Consider the following 23,847-nt stretch of genomic DNA (forward strand, 5'->3'; position numbering starts at 1 on the left):
ATAATCTACAGTCTACAGGTGCTGCAGGTCCTTACATGTAGTCCAACATGTTGAACCATTTTACTACAGTAGCCCAGAATAGACAAATTAAGTACTCGATCTAGATATGACCGACAGGCATGGCAGGTGTAAATAAGATAGATTTGCTGTCTTATTTTTCACTTTTGGTGTTGGCTAACTGGAATTTGTGTTGAGAAAATAATGAGGGAGGGCGAGTAAGACACTGTGAGAGATTGTGGGAGGAAATGACTGAATGGGTTAAGTTTAATAAGCTCTAATTGTCTTCAAATCAATTTCTGAAATTAATGATTTACTATATAAACATGAACTCTTTGGAAATGACACTGAAAGTAAACAATCCATACTCTGTTTTCTCCATGGTTGCTATATAGGGACAGAGCACCTGAAGTGTTTGGGGTTAAAAGCTTGTCAGGCTCCACTGTGTGTGGAGTCAGTCACCAGGGATAAAATGAATTCCACAGGAACCAATTAGAAGAGGTAGCTGCTGGCATAGGATGAAAGATTTCTGGGATGGCCAATTTCCCCCTGACAACCTGTTTGCAATCTCTCTAGTTTTGTTAGCGCATATCATTTTTAGAAATCCAATCATTTGCTAGTTGTACAGTTGTTGGTATTTCCATTTATTATTACATTTTTTGTTGGAAATCCATAATATTTGAGGACTTGAGGATTCAGAAGCTAGATTTCTCATCTCATTTAGAGTGGTTTCTCACCAGCACATATAAGACAAAAACAAGGCTTTACAGTTTAAACAATATCAGCAGCTACCAACAACATCTTATACCAGCTTCCAACTGTGTTTTATTATAATAAACTGATTAGGTTTTGGACTGTTGAATGGAGAAGGCGAGATATTTTAAAGACGCTTCAGGAAATTGTAATCAATATATTTTTCCTGTTTTAATTTTATATAGCAATTGATTTATCATGAAAACAATCTCCAGATTCATCAATAATAAAAATAGTTGCAGCCTGAAATCAATTTGAAATCTTTGTGCTATACAATTCAACATGGTACTGTACATAATACAGTTATACTGTAACTCTGATCACTTTATTTATTTGTTTCTATTGACAGTAGAGTTATATATATGATAAAGTAGAAGTGTCAGTGACCTAGCAGCATTCTTTTCAGTGATTATAGTTATAGCAAAAATAAGCTGCATTCAGTAAAGCAGGCAGGGGCAGATGAAAGTGGAGAGAGGTAGGGAGTAAAATAGATGGAGCATGTGTCGGTGGTCTCAAATGATCTCTGGGCCCCTCTGGCTCTGGAGACTGGACCTTGAACCAGGAAGGAACATTCCATTCCGATGCTGTGCCGTGACCTCCTGACCCTGGCAGCTTTGTTTCAAGGGCAGCTTTCGACAGGCAGCAGGATGCAAAGCCATGGCGGCGGGCTCGCTTAGCTTGAAGAAGCACGCCTCTGCCGTTAGAACATGCCGGAAAACTGCTCCCCTGACCCCACACTCGTAATTCCTCACTGTAACATGCACATTACCCACGTTTAACATCAAATAAATGCACTGACATGGACGTGTGTGTACTCTGGCATGGGCTCACGGTTAGTGACTGTAGATACTTAGATCAGTTGCTCATAAAAAAAACAGAAATGAATGTGCAGTGAGCATTCATTCAACACAGACATGTAACTTTTTTTTTCTCTCTGAAAGCACCATTGAAACATTTAATTTCATTCACACCTCAAGTGATGTAGTAGCAATTGTAGGAATGTTTCAACCGGCACTCCTTCAGTAGCAGCTCGGGGGGATGAGATGTGTTTATGTTATAACCGTATAAAGAATTTGTATCATCCATCCAACTGCAGTCCTTAATCATATTTATGAATGGACTCTTTTTTTTTCTTTATAGGAGCAGTTTCACGTCATACGTTAGTAAGTTGTAAGGCGGACCATTTCATTGCCACAGTGTGAAAAGATGAAACATGATTCGAGTAGTGTAATAGCCCTCTCCATTTGCCAGCACAGGAATTATTTGTGAGTGGGAAGACAGTTTTAGAGGGCTAGCTGGCTGATGGCAGGTTGGAAGAGCCAGTGATATGTGCTTATGTCTGACAGCTTATGGCAGTGCCCCTCCCATCCACTGCAGGGAATAGACAAGATGAGAGCATGACAGTCAGAAAAGCACCACCACAGGCTGCATGTGTGTTCTTTGTCAACGTTTGTGTTTTGAGGATATTATTTTGAACATCACACCTATAGCAAAGTACAGAAATGTTGATTTGCAAGTAAGGGACTCTGGGAAACATCCCAGATGTTGACTTTCCATCAGGTAAACAGTTGCAACATGTCCGTTTTTTATGGTTAAAGATAGTCATATAGTGTCAGCATAAAACACATTAACTGAAATATACTCAGCTCCTTTAAATGATATGAGAAGAGGCCATCTGGAGATGAGAAGATTAGTCAATTAACCAAACAGTCCTGTCACAGAAAATTAATGGGTATACTATTTTGATCAATTAATCATCATCATTTGAGAAGCAAAAAAACGTCCAAACATTTCTTGCTTCCAATACGAGGATTTGCTTGTTCTTTGCCTGAATATCTAAATGTGTTTGGGACTGTAGGTCAAAGAATCAAGCAATTTCAATTACATAGTGACATTTTATAAACAGAAAGATTAATCCAAAAAGGAATTAGATTATAGATGAGTTTCAGCCCTGAAAGAGTCAGTGAAAACTCTCAAACTTAGGAAAATGAATGCTTGAAACCACAATTGGCAATTTATTATCGAGGTAGTTGATTTACAGTAAGAAATCTCACAATGCTAAAGCCTGTATTTTATTCCATTGTTAGTAATCTCTAGCCTTTTGAATGTTTTTTCCATAGAAAAAAAAAAATGTTTCGCTTAATTTATGTAAATCCAGAGCTGCTCTTTGTTTACTCGAATCCTGAAAATGGTATTTCATCATCTGATGGAGCAGATATCATAGTAATAAATACTGTATCTGCACAGTCTTTGTTTCCTTGTATGCTATAGGTGGAGGCAGAGACAAAGGGCTTTCATTCTCATCCACTGTCTTGTAACACTAAGTGGTTATGACAGGGCCTACACTTGCCTTTCCTTTCTCCTGTACTGCTCGTCGTCCTCTATGGTTATTTTTCCTCGTGAATCGATGTGAACTAGAATCTGTGCGGTGGGCGTGGCGGAGGGGTCGCACATGTGCATACAAAAAGAGCTAGGGGTTACTGACTGCATATTAGCATAAATTCATCAGGATTAGCGAATGTGGAGGCGAGTGGGGGCTGGGTTCCTCAGATCAGCAAGGGGCAGTAATATCCCTGGTGACCGCAGTCAGCTGGCAGTCTGAATGGAGGGAAAAGATAGTGAAAAGAATAGGAGACAGACTTTGAGTTTCCAGCTGTCTCAACAAGAGAATGTAGTGGTGACAATATCATCACATCACATAACGAGGCGATGGCAATTATCCATAAATTAACAGCTGCTGCTCTCTTTGTCATTATCTTAAATTGTCCACACTCCTAAAGGGCTGATGTCGCTATAGCTATTCAGAATTATATAGTATTTATTCCTCTCTCTTTGCTCCATGTTATGCATTTGAGTCTGAATCTTCAACACACACATTACTTTCTCGCTCTACGTGTACATGAATGTGCTACAAGTTCCTAGAGGCGTGCAGTGGCTGGCAGACGTATGTCCCACCTATCTTGTTGGTCATGATTGATGATAGAGCACCTCTCCTCCCAGTAATTGAGCTCATATTTACAGAATAGAGCATCTGGGCTTTTGATACTTGTCTTTGTCCGCCGTTTAGCCCAGTATGAGCCGCGAGGCCCAGACTTCTCCTCGTTTACCAAACCATTTTCTTTATGCAGCGCTATTATTTTTTTTATGATCTTTCTCTTTCCTTCCTCATCAGTCCACTCCCTCTGTGTCTTTGTTACAATTGCAAGCTCCTCCTTTGCTATGATGTAGCCTCATTGGCCCCCCCACGAACACATCTCTGTTTGCCACACACGTGATGGCACCGTGTTGCCCGGGATTGTGATTAATGGCCACAATTCAGCCTGAAAAATTCCCTTGAGTGGGTGCCAGTTGCCTTACGCGGAGAAGAAACTCATTACTGCTGTCAGTTGAGCTGACGGAGCAGGGAGGGGTGTGAGAGATTGTGCATGGATGCAAGGAAGAGAGAGAGAATCATTTTTGTGCATGTCAGTAAGCGCATGCATGTCCGCCCGTCCCACCTTTGCTGTGTATAAGCATCATGGGTGAATAAGTGTGTCCACGTGTTTTAAGCGGAGCGTAAAGCGACAGCGTGTCCTAGCAGGGCTGGTATCCAAGAAACATGCATAATTTCTCAGAAATGACTGAGCCTGATTCCATCAGCCCCATGAACACACAAACACTCCAGCTTAAGCTTTTTAATGAATAACCTGCGCACACAATGCTGATTTATGACATAATCATTGCATACATTATGGTACACTACATGTGTTCGGAACATTGGGATTTTTGTTTGTCCATTTCTGCACATGTTCTATTCACACTCTCTCTTATCTGTGGTTAGGTGCATATAATAGGTAGGTATTAGTGCCCCTATGTTAAAGCCATTTCATGTTAAAGGTTTCCATATTAAGCACAATAATTGCCTGTGCACTCTTTTAAAAGGTTATGGAAAAGCAAAGCAGGAAGGCATTCTAAATAAGGGTAGGCCTGCATAATATGGATAATCAGAGAGATTGCTATCTACATTCACTGACACGCTGCCAAACTGAAGATTTGAGGACATGCACATATACAATGCACGTATGGAAAAAAGCACCATGTGGAACTCGGGCCTTTGCTTTGCTGCTTAGTTTGAAAAGACTGAACAGGGGCCTGGATGATAAACCCTATTATTTCGATTTATTACATTTTTTTTTTTTGCACAATGCGTGAAGTCAAGTCGGTTTTATTTCTATAGCCCATTATCGTAAACCACATGCCTCCTGCCTTGAAAAGGTTCAAAAGAAGATTACGGTTAAACATGTAGGTCCAGGGTTGCTGAGACACTTTTTCTAGTGCTTTTGAAAAGAATGGACGTATCCCCGCAGTTTTGCAGTTTACCGCCAAATAGGGCAGTGTGTGCGTGTGTGTGCACTGCTTAGCAAGTGGGCGGTGAAAAGGTTAGCAGTAAATGATCAATCTGCCAGTGAGTGGACAGTGTAGGTTACACTTTGTCAGTTAATAAATGCTGCAGCTTTTCAAAAACAAGAAAAGTCTCATCTGTTATTGACCATCTACTGGTAAAGTGAAAGGAGTTGAAGCACCCGAGGTGACCATCGGCAAGCCGAGCATTAAAGGCTAACATGATGCATGTTTGTATAAAAGATGCTGTATAAATAGAGAGCCGAGTTACTGTTGTGCTGTTCATACGTCATATTGTATGCAAGTGTGTCATATTACACCTGACACACTTATTGTTTATGTGGAACGTATATATGTGGCACCACTTGACTTCAGCCAGTTTAGATTGATACCTGTCACTGTAAAATTTGTATTGTTGTGACATTGTAATAAACATGGTTATGCTATGCTGCGCCAGGTCTTCCGGTCATCGAGTATCAGCTATATAATGTGTGGAAAGAAACTTGTGGGTCAAATCTCCACACGGAATATACAAAAATAATTGGCATTAGTTGAGGACAGCATGTGTTTATTGGGATTGTTCTAGTTTTCTACAGCTTCTACAAATCTCACCGATCAATGATCAGTGATTTATAAAATCAAAACAAACATTAAGCCTTATTGAAACATATTAGAGATTAATATTACATGCACAACTGGAGATTTCGGACTTGCAGTTGTCACTTTGTTGATAGATTTGTTTGTGCGAGATAGAGATAAATGCCCATTGGGAACCACAAAGCTGAGGCATAGTGAGTGGACCCTCTTCCAACCACCAGAGACTGTGTGAGTGTGTGTGTGTGTGTGCGGGTACATGTGTGGGTTGGAGTGAAGAACGGGTGAGATTTACAAAGCCATTTTGGCCATTTGGAGAGCCCAGTTTTCTGAGATGCAGTGGAGCGCATGGGTCGGTCCCGCCCTGCGTCTTTCAGATGTCCCGTGGGAGTGCCAGATGTGGGGTCATCCATCTATCCCAGGCTCAGACCAGCCCCCCCTCAAAATCACTGTCAGATGCATTAACACTGCATGCTACAATCTCTGACACACACACATCAAGGTACAGTCATCTGAGAAATGTCTCGAGACTTATATTCTTTACTAGCAATATATGATCAAGTAAAAGCCGCACAAAGGAAAGACTTTTCGGGAAAGATTCATCCCAGCCTCCTCAGAGTGGCCTCTCTACCCAACAGTTGTCCTCTAATGAGGGGGAAATAATGAGAGCTGGACTGAGGAGAATGGTGATGCCAAATGTCCATCCAGGTTGTTATTCAGAGCCACTGCTGTCTGCGGGCCTCGCTTATTTCTGGCTTCACAAAACAAGAGGCGGAGACGAGCCAAAGAAGAATTTAATGGCATTTCCATTTGAATATAAGCGTTATTTTACCCCAGATGTCTCTTAAACGTTTTAAAATATTTCAAACTCTCCAACACTAAGAAACGACAAGACATGACAAGGATAAAGCAGTTGTAGGGTTTCTCTTTTGTGCCGAGAGCGTACAGTGAATGAGCTGAATAAAAGACAGCACATAATTCATGTGGATATGAGCTCATATATATTGGTCGGGTGATAGGAGAGGCATCTCATTTGAATTCTGAAGCAGGCAGTTTCATGCTGAAGTATTGGCGATATTAATTAGATATGTGGCCCCTGGGCCGGTAGAGAATGGCACAATGAAGGCATATAGCCCCTTCCAAGTAACAATCAGGTGTGAAAATGAGCGATAAATAACAGGCGAGTTGCGCTGAAAATACCGGCCTGATATAATTTATATACGTAACTTAACTGACTTAACTGACTAACATACTCATTTTAACCCAAACCGGGATCTTTTCCTTAATCTAACCATGTGGTTTTGGTGCCTAAACCTGAGCAAACTTCAACCATTTCACAACGTTAACTGTGTTTATCATCGTTACCATGACAACAAAGGTAAACCTGACATCGAAGGTCACCCGACGAAGGTCACCTGACATTTGCACATCAAAACATGCTTAAGATATTAAGGGCAAAAAAGCTCCAGGGAGAGTAGTAGAGTAGGTATTTTCGGAACGGCGGGTCTCGGGAGCAGTGGGATTTTGTTTTGGGACACTGGGACACTTTCCAGACTGTTAGGGTTTTGGAATAATCGGCCGTCGGAACATTGGGCAGTCCCTATTGAGCCAAGAATTGCTTGAGTCTGAGTGAGTGTATAAAAAGTGTATGTGCAAGTAAAGTAGGTGAATTTCTTCTTCTACTATCAAATGATTCTGAGCACAGACCCTTAAGGAAAGCTTACTGCTTCCTGAAATGCTCCAGAGAAAAGAATTTCATTAACTTTAAAAGAGTTACTCTTCGCTACCTACCAGTTAAAAAGAAGAGGTGGCAAATCAGCTGCCTCGAGAAAGACCAAATCCTGACCCACATACAGATTAGTTTTTTTGGCGTACTAGCTTTCACTTCTTTTTGTATTTTCCAATAGAAGCTTTCTTTTAGTAGAAGTAGTAGTAAAGGTCTTTCTGAAAAGATGCTTTCTGTCTAAAGGTCCATTCTGTAAGATTTAAGGGGGTCTATTTACAGAAAATGGCAGGAAAGGAGTGTAGCTATGTTTTTGAATCACTTAGAATAAATCTTTTATATCTACAGACACCACAGGTCCTGTTCCATGTTGAACCACCATGCTTATACAGAAGCCCAAAATGGACAATGTAACACTCTCTAGATAGGGAATTTGCATGTTTAGTATCATGTTAGAAAGGAGAAGGTGAAGTGAGGGTATTGCAATCAGTAACTGCAATGTTAGTTGCCACTAAATCTTGCACACTGGTGGATTTGTATTACTGACATTAAAAAAAATATTTGTAGGACTTCACTATTTCAACCAAGATAACAGGATGATTGTTTTCTTAAATTTCAACAACTGCAACTTCCATGAGTCCATGAGCAACACAAGTACTAGGTAAACTCATTGTGGACATTAGTTGAGTATTATTATTTAGCTATAACATAAAATATAACAAAACTTTGTCTGTGGTTGAGGCTAGTGGAACATAAACTTGAAAAGGTGATGTGATTCTGGAGCTATCCCACTTGCCTTAATAAGGTGGTCATTTGGCAGACGACGAAGGAGGGGGCAAGTTAAGAGGAGATCACATTCTTTAAGGGGATTGCGGACTGCAGTAATGAGAAAGTATGCTCATTCCCCGTGCTGCCGGTGTCCTTAAATCCTCTGTTTTTATGAAAAATCAGAGCAGAAGCAGAAGCAGAGTCATGTCCCCAACCAGACAATTAAAATAGAAAACTAATGGGCTGCATGTTATTTTAAAAGAGGTATTGTTTTCTTAAACCTTCAGGTTACATTCAGGTGATATGAGCATATGAAGCCAAACACAGAGCTCTCAAAATGGATCACACCTGTCCTCTGTTCTCCTCTCGGCCGGTCAGGTCTCTGTTCTGCATCATGAGTGTTTGAATGTGTTCAATGGGTATGTAGTGTTACGCATAGTCAGACCTTAAATGATACAAAAACCCCCCTTTGTTCTCACATATCGAATCCCTTCTTTGTTGCCTGTGAGTCTCTGTATGCACAAACACTTATTCAACACCTTATTTTAATTAAAAAAAGGAAACAGTATCAACAACTTTGACACCAACAATGATAACCACTTGGCAGTTAATTTCAAATCAAATACTACTTTCCATGGCCGTGGTTTGTCTGTTCTGTTAGCCCTGCCGTCTCTGTTGTCCTCCCCGAGCTCTCTCACTCTCCCTTGTCTCTCTCGCTTGTCTGATCTTACCCAAGCCACGACTGGGAATCATTTAAATAATCCCTTAATTTTCAGCATCTGTTGTGCTTTAATGGGTCTCTCTTTAATTAAGGTTTGCATGCTGGAGTGTAGAAGGCTTAGTGTGGAGATTTGGGGGCTACTGGGGCAGGGCAGCAGTGCAGGGGCTCCGGGGCTCTGGAGTAGGAGGAACAGAGGGATGATGGGGTTTGGTGAATGACGGAGGGGGCTTGAGGTGGCGCAGGAGTAAGGGGAGTGACGGAGGCACAAGCACAGAGCAGGACACCAGGGGAGGCCCAGGCTTTGTCCCTGGGGTGGAGAGGTTAGGGGGGACGGGGAGAAAAACAACTAGACAGTGAGCAATGTGCTTTTCCCATCCTACTCTCTTTGTAGAACAGCTTTTATCTTTTTATGTTTTCTACTAATAGCTGATGCAGGGCGAGTAATAGCTAACTTTCTGTTTACGCTGATCATTTACAATGTCTAATTATGCTGTTCAGTGTTTGTTCAACATTATCTATCTTGGCAGGCTGCATAACAATGTGAATGAATATAGACAACCATAAAATGTTATTGAGCCACCAAAGGGTGTGCGGTAGCATAATTATATATTTCTATATATAATGTATCCATTTATTCATATATGTAAACCTGAAGAGATATTATGTATATGTTTAATATCATGGAAGACCACAAAACCTTCACTGAGATACTTGAACCTGCATAAATAAATAAAATAAAAATGATTCAAGTAATCAGTAATTAAATTAAAATAATTGCTACACAGCCTGGAAAATTTCAGCTCACTTATATGTTGCATTGCACCAAGGTCACCAACAGATTGAGTTTGTACAGTGTTCATGGAACTGTACACATTCAAACCTCTCGAGTGCCTTTGGGACTTTTAATCTTTACAAAAGAAGGATTTATTACAGAACTCTTATGTTGCATTACAATGTGTAAGACTTTCTGTTTTCTGGCCACTCTGCATATCACTGTCTTTCATTAAATATACTTGGTTAAACAAAAGAGAAATGTTAAGCATTTTTGTGAGTGATGACTACTGTAGCATTGCTGCTCCCTTCACCTTCTACAGAGAGCCTTAATAGCAGCCATCAATCTTACTATATTTAACTTAGTGCACACAAGCTCCACAGTATTGATCAATACTACAGACTAAGGACAATCACACTACTGGAAAGCCTAATGCAAACAAGCTCACAACACGAGCAGAAAAGGCAATTAAATTTCAGTCAAAACAATTTTGTAATGTGAGACATGAAAGTCACTTAAATAAAAAAAAAATAAAAAAACTGTCATGTTGAGCCGTGAGTACAGGAAATCAAATAGCAGAGAATACAATGTAAAGGAAACAGAAGAAAAATTAGGTCTGTAATTGAGGAGGACAGAATTTATGTGGGGGTTTTTGGTTGACATTTAGCTGATCCGTGTTTTCTGATATGCCATTTGTTGCAACAAAAGAATCTTATGTCCTGGTGTTTGATTGCATTGCACTGTGACACTGTGACTGTGATTGTTCTCAACATCCTCTCTCTACATTTAGATCAAGGTTACAACAAGGTTGCATGCTTTGTTGCAGGCATCACAAAAAATGTATAGATCATGTAGGTAGTTTGTAGCCACGCTAGCAGTGCTGGCATGGCAGCTTCAGTCTACTGTTCAGTCAGTCCAGGCTGAAATATTTCAACAATTATTCGATTATGTTTTAGATGAAACTATGGCTCCCAGAGGATACATCTCAATGACTTTGGTGATCCTCTCTGGCTTTTTATGTAGCGCCACTGTGAGGTTGACATTTTTAAATATAAAAGCTATTGGATGGTTGTCCATTAACATTTGGTGCAGACATTCATGCCCTCCTCAGGATGTTGTAATAACTTTGACTTCACTTTTCGTATTGTGCTTTCATTAGGTCAAAATTGAAATGTGTCCAATATATATATATATATATATATAATAAAATATCTATTCATGCTGAAGTATTGGCGATATTAATTAGATATGTGGCCCCTGGGCCGGTAGAGAATGGCACAATGAAGGCATATAGCCCCTTCCAAGTAACAATCAGGTGTGAAAATGAGCGATAAATAACAGGCGAGTTGCGCTGAAAATACCGGCCTGATATAATTTATATACGTAACTTAACTGACTTAACTGACTAACATACTCATTTTAACCCAAACCGGGATCTTTTCCTTAATCTAACCATGTGGTTTTGGTGCCTAAACCTGAGCAAACTTCAACCATTTCACAACGTTAACTGTGTTTATCATTGTTACCATGACAACAAAGGTAAACCTGACATCGAAGGTCACCCGACGAAGGTCACCTGACATTTGCACATCAAAACATGCTTAAGATATTAAGGGCAAAAAAGCTCCAGGGAGAGTAGTAGAGTAGGTATTTTTGGAACGGCGGGTCTCGGGAGCAGTGGGATTTTGTTTTGGGACACTGGGACACTTTCCAGACTGTTAGGGTTTTGGAATAATCGGCCGTCGGAACATTGGGCAGTCCCTATTGAGCCAAGAATTGCTTGAGTCTGAGTGAGTGTATAAAAAGTGTATGTGCAAGTAAAGTAGGTGAATTTCTTCTTCTACTATCAAATGATTCTGAGCACAGACCCTTAAGGAAAGCTTACTGCTTCCTGAAATGCTCCAGAGAAAAGAATTTCATTAACTTTAAAAGAGTTACTCTTCGCTACCTACCAGTTAAAAAGAAGAGGTGGCAAATCAGCTGCCTCGAGAAAGACCAAATCCTGACCCACATACAGATTAGTTTTTTTGGCGTACTAGCTTTCACTTCTTTTTGTATTTTCCAATAGAAGCTTTCTTTTAGTAGAAGTAGTAGTAAAGGTCTTTCTGAAAAGATGCTTTCTGTCTAAAGGTCCATTCTGTAAGATTTAAGGGGGTCTATTTACAGAAAATGGCAGGAAAGGAGTGTAGCTATGTTTTTGAATCACTTAGAATAAATCTTTTATATCTACAGACACCACAGGTCCTGTTCCATGTTGAACCACCATGCTTATACAGAAGCCCAAAATGGACAATTTAACACTCTCTAGATAGGGAATTTGCATGTTTAGTATCATGTTAGAAAGGAGAAGGTGAAGTGAGGGTATTGCAATCAGTAACTGCAATGTTAGATGCCACTAAATCTTGCACACTGGTGGATTTGTATTACTGACATTAAAAAAAATACTTGTAGGACTTCACTATTTCAACCAAGATAACAGGATGATTGTTTTCTTAAATTTCAACAACTGCAACTTCCATGAGTCCATGAGCAACACAAGTACTAGGTAAACTCATTGTGGACATAAGTTGAGTATTATTATTTAGCTATAACATAAAATATAACAAAACTTTGTCTGTGGTTGAGGCTAGTGGAACATAAACTTGAAAAGTTGATGTGATTCTGGAGCTATCCCACTTGCCTTAATAAGGTGGTCATTTGGCAGACGACGAAGGAGGGGGCAAGTTAAGAGGAGATCACATTCTTTCAGGGGATTGCGGACTGCAGTAATGAGAAAGTATGCTCATTCCCCGTGCTGCCGGTGTCCTTAAATCCTCTGTTTTTATGAAAAATCAGAGCAGAAGCAGAAGCAGAGTCATGTCCCCAACCAGACAATTAAAATAGAAAACTAATGGGCTGCATGTTATTTTAAAAGAGGTATTGTTTTCTTAAACCTTCAGGTTACATTCAGGTGATATGAGCATATGAAGCCAAACACAGAGCTCTCAAAATGGATCACACCTGTCCTCTGTTCTCCTCTCGGCCGGTCAGGTCTCTGTTCTGCATCATGAGTGTTTGAATGTGTTCAATGGGTATGTAGTGTTACGCATAGTCAGACCTTAAATGATACAAAAACCCCCCTTTGTTCTCACATATCGAATCCCTTCTTTGTTGCCTGTGAGTCTCTGTATGCACAAACACTTATTCAACACCTTATTTTAATTAAAAAAAGGAAACAGTATCAACAACTTTGACACCAACAATGATAACCACTTGGCAGTTAATTTCAAATCAAATACTACTTTCCATGGCCGTGGTTTGTCTGTTCTGTTAGCCCTGCCGTCTCTGTTGTCCTCCCCGAGCTCTCTCACTCTCCCTTGTCTCTCTCGCTTGTCTGATCTTACCCAAGCCACGACTGGGAATCATTTAAATAATCCCTTAATTTTCAGCATCTGTTGTGCTTTAATGGGTCTCTCTTTAATTAAGGTTTGCATGCTGGAGTGTAGAAGGCTTAGTGTGGAGATTTGGGGGCTACTGGGGCAGGGCAGCAGTGCAGGGGCTCCGGGGCTCTGGAGTAGGAGGAACAGAGGGATGATGGGGTTTGGTGAATGACGGAGGGGGCTTGAGGTGGCGCAGGAGTAAGGGGAGTGACGGAGGCACAAGCACAGAGCAGGACACCAGGGGAGGCCCAGGCTTTGTCCCTGGGGTGGAGAGGTTAGGGGGGACGGGGAGAAAAACAACTAGACAGTGAGCAATGTGCTTTTCCCATCCTACTCTCTTTGCAGAACAGCTTTTATCTTTTTATGTTTTCTACTAATAGCTGATGCAGGGCGAGTAATAGCTAACTTTCTGTTTACGCTGATCATTTACAATGTCTAATTATGCTGTTCAGTGTTTGTTCAACATTATCTATCTTGGCAGGCTGCATAACAATGTGAATGAATATAGACAACCATAAAATGTTATTGAGCCACCAAAGGGTGTGCGGTAGCATAATTATATATTTTTATATATAATGTATCCATTTATTCATATATGTAAACCTGAAGATATATTATGTATATGTTTAATATCATGGAAGACCACAAAACCTTCACTGAGATACTTGAACCTGCATAAATAAATAAAATAAAAATGATTCAAGTAATCAGTAATTAAATTAAAATAATTGCTACACAGCCTGGAAAATTTCAGCTCACTTATATGTTGCATTGCACCAAGGTCACCAACAGATTGAGTTTGTACAGTGTTCATGGAACTGTACACATTCAAACCTCTCGAGTGCCTTTGGGACTTTTAATCTTTACAAAAGAAGGATTTATTACAGAACTCTTATGTTGCATTACAATGTGTAAGACTTTCTGTTTTCTGGCCACTCTGCATATCACTGTCTTTCATTAAATATACTTGGTTAAACAAAAGAGAAATGTTAAGCATTTTTGTGAGTGATGACTACTGTAGCATTGCTGCTCCCTTCACCTTCTACAGAGAGCCTTAATAGCAGCCATCAATCTTACTATATTTAACTTAGTGCACACAAGCTCCACAGTATTGATCAATACTACAGACTAAGGACAATCACACTACTGGAAAGCCTAATGCAAACAAGCTCACAACACGAGCAGAAAAGGCAATTAAATTTCAGTCAAAACAATTTTGTAATGTGAGACATGAAAGTCACTTAAATAAAAAAAAAATAAAAAAACTGTCATGTTGAGCCGTGAGTACAGGAAATCAAATAGCAGAGAATACAATGTAAAGGAAACAGAAGAAAAATTAGGTCTGTAATTGAGGAGGACAGAATTTATGTGGGGGTTTTTGGTTGACATTTAGCTGATCCGTGTTTTCTGATATGCCATTTGTTGCAACAAAAGAATCTTATGTCCTGGTGTTTGATTGCATTGCACTGTGACACTGTGACTGTGATTGTTCTCAACATCCTCTCTCTACATTTAGATCAAGGTTACAACAAGGTTGCATGCTTTGTTGCAGGCATCACAAAAAATGTATAGATCATGTAGGTAGTTTGTAGCCACGCTAGCAGTGCTGGCATGGCAGCTTCAGTCTACTGTTCAGTCAGTCCAGGCTGAAATATTTCAACAATTATTCGATTATGTTTTAGATGAAACTATGGCTCCCAGAGGATACATCTCAATGACTTTGGTGATCCTCTCTGGCTTTTTATGTAGCGCCACTGTGAGGTTGACATTTTTAAATATAAAAGCTATTGGATGGTTGTCCATTAACATTAACACTCCTCAGGATGTTGTAATAACTTTGACTTCACTTTTCGTATTGTGCTTTCATTAGGTCAAAATTGAAATGTGTCCAATATATATATATATAATAAAATATCTATATATATAAGGTAGGTATGACATTTGAAATGTGTTTGTCATCAAAAATGGAACGCTGGACTTCTAGAAAAAGATCCTTCTGCCATATTTCAGAAGAGCTTTTAATATAAATGATCAACAGGTCATGTTTCTGAGCTTTACTGCACTCATGTACATCTGTACATCTGTCACCTCAGCTCAGGTGGCAACTGTGCAGCTCAGCCGATGCTTTTGTGTGCAGGGAATGACACAGGAATGCGTTGATGTGCCAAAGCATTAAAGAAGGAGAATGAGTGTCAGAGGTACACATGCTACAGCCCACGTATGTGCAGCCCTTCCTTTCGTAGGTGACAAGTATCACGCACCACGAACCAGCAGATTGATCATAGGAGTACCTTGGCTTGGGCGCAGGATGTGGGTGGAGGGTGGAGGGGAGGAGGCCAAGTCAGGCAGGGAGCCAATAAAATATCACATCTGCATTAAAATGCCATCTCTAGGGTCCCAGCACAAGCCCTGCTATTTCAGAGATGCCTATTTAAAGGCTGTTGAAGTGTGGGCTCTTCACGCTGGAATAGCACCGTACACCATCTCCATTATTTATGGGCCTCATCTCTATTTTACTGGTTTATCGGGGTGGGGGTGGGGTGGGCACGGCAGTCATCACCGCTGCTTGAACAACATGTGCTTAATGATGTCACAGGCCTGAGAGGGCGAGGGGTGCGATGAGGAGCAGAGCAAACGGTTGAAATGTGTGGTGGAGGGGAGGTGGGGGCCTGGAGGCGAGGAGAGATGTGAGGGACGACGATGACATTATAACATGGGGGTTCAGTGAAGCTTTACGCCATAGCTGCAGGTCTGAATGGTTCTGTAGGATGTCTGTCTTTCTACTGGCATCATTACCTCTGTCATATCAATGAATCATCTCCAGCACAGGGAGAAAAAAAACATCCACATGTGACCGCAGGTCTGTAAAAAAAAAAAAAACATGAAAGCGTCGCACCAGATTAATAAAAACAGAAAACAGCAAGGTTTGGGCTTTTAATAGCCTTGTTAATTATTCTCTGTTGTGTATTTGTGTAAGTGTGTGTGTGTGTGTGTGTGTGTTTGACTGAGCGATGCAGAGATGGATCATTACTTTAGAATCATTAGGCAAAAAAAAAATTTTCAGCTAGGGGTCATTCAAATAATCACCATTTAATCTACATTTCTTCATTAGATAGATCTGAGGCGCTCATATGGAAAAAAAAATCCACTGGCTTAAATTTCTGCTTCACATGACCAGAGGTGTTGAATTGAAGGATGTGGAAATTTGTCAATATCGACTGCCCTTTTAGCTGGTCATTGGCCATCGAAACAAACAATCAGCAGTAGCACATGGATTCATATTTTGTTCTTTGTGTGTCTTTGTGTGATTCCGTCATGAAATTACGACTTTAAAACTGATTTTCGTCTTCATTGCTACCTGGTCCTGACACCTTTTGGAACTATTTAGTTGTAAATTGTGGAACAAACAGCCGGGAAGAGTTTTGACAAGATCTGATTTACGGCTCAGCTACCCGTCTAAATCACCACGCTACACATTTCCTGTCTGTGACCTTTCCTCATATTACTCCCTCACTCATTCTTCTTTTGTGGTTGTCACTGAGGAGCTGTCAAACATATGTTCAAGGAGAAATCTCCTCCCTGTGCACTTGTGTATGGATTTCTTTTTAGTATGCACCCCAACCATTCTCTCCCTTATTGCAGTAATTAGACCTGCTCCATTTAAGCCAGCAACGTCATGCTGGTAGTGGACAGTCTTTAATCATGAGTGAGTGTCAACACTTAGCAAAGGAAGAGTGAAAAAAAACAATAAAGGAACATGTCTGTCGGGGCCTGTTGTTGGGATGAGTGAGAGCGCTTCATTCCTCGTGTGTGTCTGTCTTTGCCTTCAGTGTGGAAGGGGATCGATGTTGTTGTTGTTGTTTTTCTTAAAGCAGCTCTTTGCATTTGTTTACATGTGTGTGCTGTAGCTGAGCTACATCGCTTTAGATTGACTCTGCAACCTCTCCGACAACAAAAGACACATGCACAATGCAGATTACGAACGTCTGTTTTCCTTTACATCCAGCGCAGATGGTTAACAAGTTTCCCTGCTTCTGTGTGTGCCTATCTGCGTAAGAAACCCTATTGTGATTTTCCCGATTGTGTCTGATTCTGCGAGTGTGTTGACAGTCGCAGGGGTGTGGGTCTCATAGACAAGCCATGTTTTATGCATGAGAGGGCCAAGGGTGGGGCCCCGTTAGGGGGGTTAATGTCGGTGGACACACACAACAGCCTGATCAGCTGACACCTTGACTACTTGGCAGAGATGCACAAGAAAGCTCCTATAGGCACTGTGCCTCCTTTTTTTTTTTTTTCTTTTACTCCTTTGTTCTTCAAGTGCAATTTTGTTTCTTTCTCCACATCCCCAGTGTTCCCAGTACAACTGGACAGTACAAACAACAGTGTGCATGCATGCGTGCATGTGTGCGTTTTAATGTGAGACTGTATCCCAAGAATGCAGGCTCCCTTTCATCGCAGTAGTCACTCTGAGCTCCTCGTTTTCTGCGTATTGTGTTGTGAAGAATTCCTAGCTGTTTCACTACATCTAATCTTTCTGCATCAGCAGTGACAGTGCCTTCAGGGCTTTAATTCACTGCTACACTCTCTGCTGCGGGCGCTGTATTACAGTAGGCCATGACTGAAAGAAAGTATTGCTGATTGCTTTTGTCGACACACGGTCTCAAAAAGAAAGTGAGAACCCATGAAAATGTCCTCATGGGCCAATATTCTGCCGCTTGAAATATCTGATACTTCTGTTTACAATGATTTTTAGTGCTTATGGCTTGAATAAACTGGAATGAAAGAGAAGAGTATTCCAGGGCTTGCAGATCACTGTGGGAAAAGGAAATAGTTGCTATTATCAAGAACTTGTGAAGAGATTTATATGCACTATATTAGTGGGCCGGTGATCAAATATTACTGATGCCCTCTGTGACGTTTAAGCCATCTATGCTTCGCAGTGAGGTGTGGCCTAAATTTTATGGCTAGAGGGCTGTGAGTCCCGGGTGGAAAAATTGGAGTCGGGCCCATGAGATGGACACTTAAGCTGAATTACCGCACTAAGATGTACAGCTGTTTAAGTGTGAGCTTACAGTGAGTTACAGTCAGATTTTCTACGCGTTCTTTTCTCTCTTTTTTTTTCTTTTATCTTGACACAGCATAATGGAAAGTGAACGTGCTTACTCTTCTCACAGAGAACTCCGGAGTCAACTGTCACTTCTGGAAGAATACTAAATTGGCATGTTTAAATTTTCATCAGAGATCTATACATCTATTCAGAGATCTAAGGTCAAGTCGTGTTGGAGAATGCCACACTTCTCATTAAGCTCTAAAGTAGAATAATGTCAGAGATGCAGCCTCATTGTTCTAAAGTACTGCCACTCTATATGAAGCATCGGCGTATGTGTGTGTATCTCTCCATCTATTGCTCATTAACAAGAATGCTTGTGGTTTTATACCATGTCCAAATATCAGATCTTCACTATGGTAAAAAATAAGACACGATTCAATGCAGAAACAACAGGAACAAAAGGAACTAGTGAAAGGACAACCAGACAACAGCCGAGCATGTCTCAGGCACAGATAAAGCGTTCTGAGCAGTGCTACTTACTTGCTCGTCCTGTATGTAATGTATTGATGCAGGCTACAGGCTGGGAAGAGCAGAAGGTTATGAAATAATAAGGGGTCCGTCCCTCTTGTTATGCTAACTGTGTTCAGATAAGTCCTTCTTCGTCCAAGTTAATTATGGTTGATATTTAAATGAGTACACTTGTGTTGAAGAAGGTGGGAGAACTGTGGAGAAGAGGGCCTCTCTCTAATTGAGTTTGTCACTGGCTCCACCTTCGAGCCGCTTTTGTTCTGGTGGGAGTAGATATGTGAAGTGCAGCTGAATGAGGCTCTCTGCAGGGATATCGATACTGCTTTTGCTATATGGTGGTTGTCGATGTGTGTGCGTGTGTTGTTTGTGTTAACATTTTTTTAATCTACCCGATCTACATACTAAATGTTCACATATTGCAGGAAATCCATATGCCTGCCCTGAGCCTTGACATATGTTTTTAGAGATCACCTTGAGCAACTAATTGCCTCTGATACATTTGTGCATATGTGTTATGTCTTCTCTTGAGCATTTTTTTTCATAATCCCATTTACAGGGATGTTTTTGGAACCTTTTCGAGGAAATAAATATAGATTTTGGGACTATACTCATGCAGCATTTGAATCAAACAGCACAAATCACTCTCTTAAATGCATATTGCACAAAAAACTCATTTGTGTCACTCAACATTTGTGTAGAATGAAAAGTAAAAATAAAAACCACCTATGCATATGGTACTAAAGAGAACACTTTCTTTAAAACAACAATCTAGCATTGTTCCTTCTTGTGTTTATCACCCTGTATAAACGAGTTAAGAGATCACCGTGCAAATTATTTCAAGCTCTACTATCCAACAATGATTGTGTCCTAAACGCAGCAATTCTACATTGATCTTTCTTCAGTCAGTCAGTCTTCACACCCCGTGAATCATCGTCCCTTATCTTGAGTTTTCTTTTCTTTTTCTTCTTTTATGATAGAAGTAGCGGACAGTAGATGGGAAAAGACAACATGAACGTGCCAGGAGAATTCTCCACACTTTGTCCGGGCGTTAAATATATCTGTGTATACTGCTGTAGCTGTGTTGTGACGTTATGACCTGATATCCCCCCCCCTTTCTCCCTCCCTCTACAGCCATGGCAGACTTCCATGTCCAACCAGAGTCAGTTCACGCTGAGGAGTCTGGTGTGGCTAGATTCCAGTGCCAGATCCACGGTCTGCCAGAGCCTGTCATCAGCTGGGAAAAAGACAGCCGTCCAGTGGACACCAAGGATGAGAGGTTGGACCAAGCCACATCACGGCCTGACACTTACTAGAGACGGCAGCTTTTTACAGGTCATTTACCAGGTCTCATCACATTATTTTCTTTTCTCTCTCTCTCTCTCTCTCTCTCTCTCTCTCTCTCTCTCTCTCCCCCTCGTAGGTACACCCTTCTGCCTACAGGCGTTCTGCAGATTACAGGAGTACGTGATGAGGACAGTGGAAAGTTTTGCTGTGTGGCTCATAACAGCGCGGGAGTGAAACACAGCGCTGAGGCACTGCTAACGGTTTCAGGTTGTTATAATTTAATTAACCTCACATTTACATAGAGCAGACTTACTTTTTTGTTCAAGGAAGCGAGGATACATACCCTCACTGAAGTTCAACTTAGCTTTAAATCTGTGCTGTGTACTGCTCTTTTGTTTCCTCCGTCACTGCTCAAATACCACCACTACAAAGCATATTCCCAAGATTTTCCAAACCTATTGTTCCTCTGCCTGATGTAAGAGACACAGCATACAGTATCGAGCTAATGCACTCTAGAGAAATTCAATTAAAGGATGTCATCCATCATGCTCATTCCCATCTTGCTCTCTCCCTCTTTCCTTTTTTTTTTTCCAGGCTCCCAGTCATCTGTTTACAAAGAGCCTATGATCCTGGTCGGCCCAGAAAACCTCACCCTCACCGTTCACCAAACCGCCATCTTGGAGTGTGTTGCAACAGGATACCCTCGGCCTATAGTGTCATGGAGCAGACTAGGTGAGAAAAAATCTCGATCGGATGAAAGAAGAGGTCCCTGAAGGTTCATGCGTGTTGTTTGAATTTTTCATTTCGTGGGCGTGTGTTTGAGTAATTATGTGCCACTGAGCGGAAGTATAACCACAGTGTGCGTTCACGCATGTGGAAGCCGACTGTTTCATGTGGGTCGTATGTGCTTTGCGTCCTCATGTGTTTGTATTCTCTTTGGAGCACAGCTTTGATGTGTGCTGCATTGTGTAATATACATGTGTGCGCAGAATACATTTGATACAGCAGAGCATCTATTGTGTATACATGAAGCAATGGGATTCAACATTAGGCCTCGGGGCTTAACATTATGTTTGACTCTGTGTTGATAAATGCATGTTTCATCTTCTCATGAAGTTGAACCTCCTTCCAAACCACCGGAGAGCCTCTGAGTAATTGCTGTGAGGTGCTGAAATGGACATGATTAGTTTCCCCTCCCTCAGTGTGCATTTTTTTTTATTGCCTTTCACTCAAAGTCTGTCGTGACTTTAAGAAAAGAAAACAGACACCAGATTGGAAAAGAAATTAATCTGGTATCTGTTTTCTTTACCTAGTTATCCAATCTGAATTGCTGTTCCAAATGTAAATTGCTGCCCCTCCCAAGCAGTTGAGCATAATCAGATTGAGGGTATTGCGTTACACAATGTCGCTAGAATGAAATGCTAACACGATGAGATTTGTATGTATTAGATTACGGCATGGAGGCTGGGATAAACCGCATAATGAATCTGATAGTTTCACATCAGTCACTCCTTACTGCCAGAGTTTGTTTGTATGCTATTCATTGAACAGGCCCACAGCCTGCTAGCTTGTGCTCTTTCTTCTCAGACACTAAGTTAATTAGTGTCTGACAGAGAGAAACAGATGAAGGGGCCGAGAGAGAGAGAGAGAGAGAGAGAGAAATGTGAAAAAAATGCAAGAAAAGAACAAGACTGCTTTGTTTGGGGCAAAAGCTCACTGGACTGTGAGTTGTCAGTCGAGTGAGTTAGATAGCGATAATGGAAAAATGCTGGAATAGCAATAAAACACATCATAATGGAGCTGAGCAAAACCACTTGGCGGGCGAGTTGGAATGATTTATTCAGTCTCAATAATTTCTCATGATTAATTGCAAATATTGTTGTCTGCATAACCCATCACCACAAGAATACATCTTGTCTGAATGAAGCTGCTCCTATCACACTGGCTGCCAGTCAAGTTTCTAACTGACTTAAAGATTCTTCTGATCATTTGCAATTAACGGCTGGTTTGATAAAATCTCAGACAAGTTGTCTATCCCTTTGTTTCTGTGTTTTATATTGCTACATTTTATGTCATTTTGGCACATGGATTCAGACAAGCTGTGCAAGTTTTGATTACACTGTAATTCAAACTTACCTTGATGATTAGCACAGATGATTTAAATCTAAAAATACACTCACTGACTTGTGACCATATGGTTTGTATCTCTGGCTGAAGCTCCTGTCTCTGCATGTGTCCAGCATGGTGCCTATTCCCCTGCCTGGCCTTTTAACACATCAAATCTGGACCATACAGGGTTGCAGGCTGCAGATGGGATTAAAATGCCCCCTTGGCCCCATAGCTAATATCAGAGGCAGACTGGGCTCATTGTTGGAGTTGAGACTGCAGACAGGGAGCACAGGAAAGTGTGAGCTTATCATGTAAGTACAGAGGCAGTTTGGTGTAAGAAGATAGTGAATTAGCAGTTGCAGTTAGAGTCCCTGGTCCCCCAGTGGCAGCTAGAAGATTTTGTGTGTAACTGCTGAAAAAGCAAACGTATCGAATGAAAGGCTTTGTCAGACAAAGACATGAAGGAAAAGGTTCCTTCTTGAGTGTGAAACTTTCAAAAATCCATTAGAGAAGTTACACTTAGAATAAAAGAATCAAGTCATTGTGAAATGTTATGATGATGACCGTTTCTAGAGAGAAAAATACTGTATAGGAACAACCATATCAAGTGCCCAATGAATCACAGCAGTATGTAAGCAAACACAAACTGACCTTCTCCTCTTTCTTCTTTTGGTCTGTTTTGCCGGCAGCTTTGCCAGTTCTAAGAATCACGCATTTCACTGTAAAAGATGCTGCGTTCAGCGTGCCTTTTTTGCTATCATATATCAATTTCCCATCTTTCCCATCCTTCCAACCATTCTCTCTTTCTCTCTCCTCCCCTCCCTGAGTAGATGGCCGCCCCATTGGCGTGGAGGGAATCCAGGTACTCGGCACAGGGAACCTCATGATCTCAGATGTCGGTGTGCAGCACTCGGGGGTGTACGTGTGTGCCGCTAACAAACCAGGGACCCGTGTTCGTAGGACTGCTCAGGGACGTCTTGTGGTCCAAGGTGAGTTCTGGATAAAATCTGACAATTTTTAGCAGAGGGAAACTCAAAGCACACAAATACAGCCGTGGTTAGGTGATAAGGTAACGCTTTTGTGGGTGGAACTCTGCAGTCACCCTGACTACAACATGATAACAGCCAGTACTTTCAGTTATGTTGCACAAGCCAGCTAGAGCCACCTCTGGCTGTAGCTGTACTTGAGCCTCTGCCATGATGAGCATGTGTTGTACCCCTGCATCACTCGTGTGCTTCATGTGGGTGGACTTAAATTTAAATCCTTAATTTTGAACTAGTGGGTGGTGCAGATCGGGTTTTATACCTGCCAAGCAGCAGCTAAAATTTTAGTTTCTAATGCACATGCAAGTTTATACTAGAAAGCACTTCTTTCCACCTATTAGAGTCCACATCTGCACTTCTTGTGGTAATACACTGCATCTAACTGAGCTGTCAGCATCAGGCCATGGTCAGAGGATTGCAAACATTAGAACAAAAGCACAAGATAGCGTCAGTGATCCCAAAACTTATGAGTCCAACTAACAAAGCAGTGTTGTGGTCACTAAAATGCTGTTCAAGTGAGTTTTCTTTTATAAATGTTTGCAATTCCATACAGACAATAAGTCATATACAGTATAGTATGTCTGTGTGTGATTACATCTTTTACTGCAAATAGCTTTTTAGAGATAGGATGAAGAAAATTGCTTTTACTTTGGAGACGCTGAGCACCGTGTCCGCAGGGATACTTATGATTAGAGATGGGACTCAA

General features: G+C 41.0%; 1 protein-coding gene across 1 annotated transcript in view; it reads left to right on the forward strand.

The window, feature by feature from the left end:
- igdcc3 (immunoglobulin superfamily, DCC subclass, member 3) overlaps positions 1 to 23,847 on the forward strand; it is a 54,903-nt gene that overhangs the window by 16,464 nt on the left and 14,592 nt on the right. Inside the window, exons 3-6 of the mRNA XM_010731234.3 lie at positions 19,837 to 19,981; positions 20,126 to 20,256; positions 20,584 to 20,721; positions 22,929 to 23,087. Coding sequence (XP_010729536.1) covers positions 19,837 to 19,981; positions 20,126 to 20,256; positions 20,584 to 20,721; positions 22,929 to 23,087 — 573 coding nt within the window. The remainder of the gene's footprint in view (positions 1 to 19,836; positions 19,982 to 20,125; positions 20,257 to 20,583; positions 20,722 to 22,928; positions 23,088 to 23,847) is intronic.

The sequence above is a fragment of the Larimichthys crocea genome, chromosome VIII (genome assembly GCF_000972845.2).
Source record: "Larimichthys crocea isolate SSNF chromosome VIII, L_crocea_2.0, whole genome shotgun sequence".
Classification (NCBI taxonomy): domain Eukaryota; kingdom Metazoa; phylum Chordata; class Actinopteri; family Sciaenidae; genus Larimichthys; species Larimichthys crocea.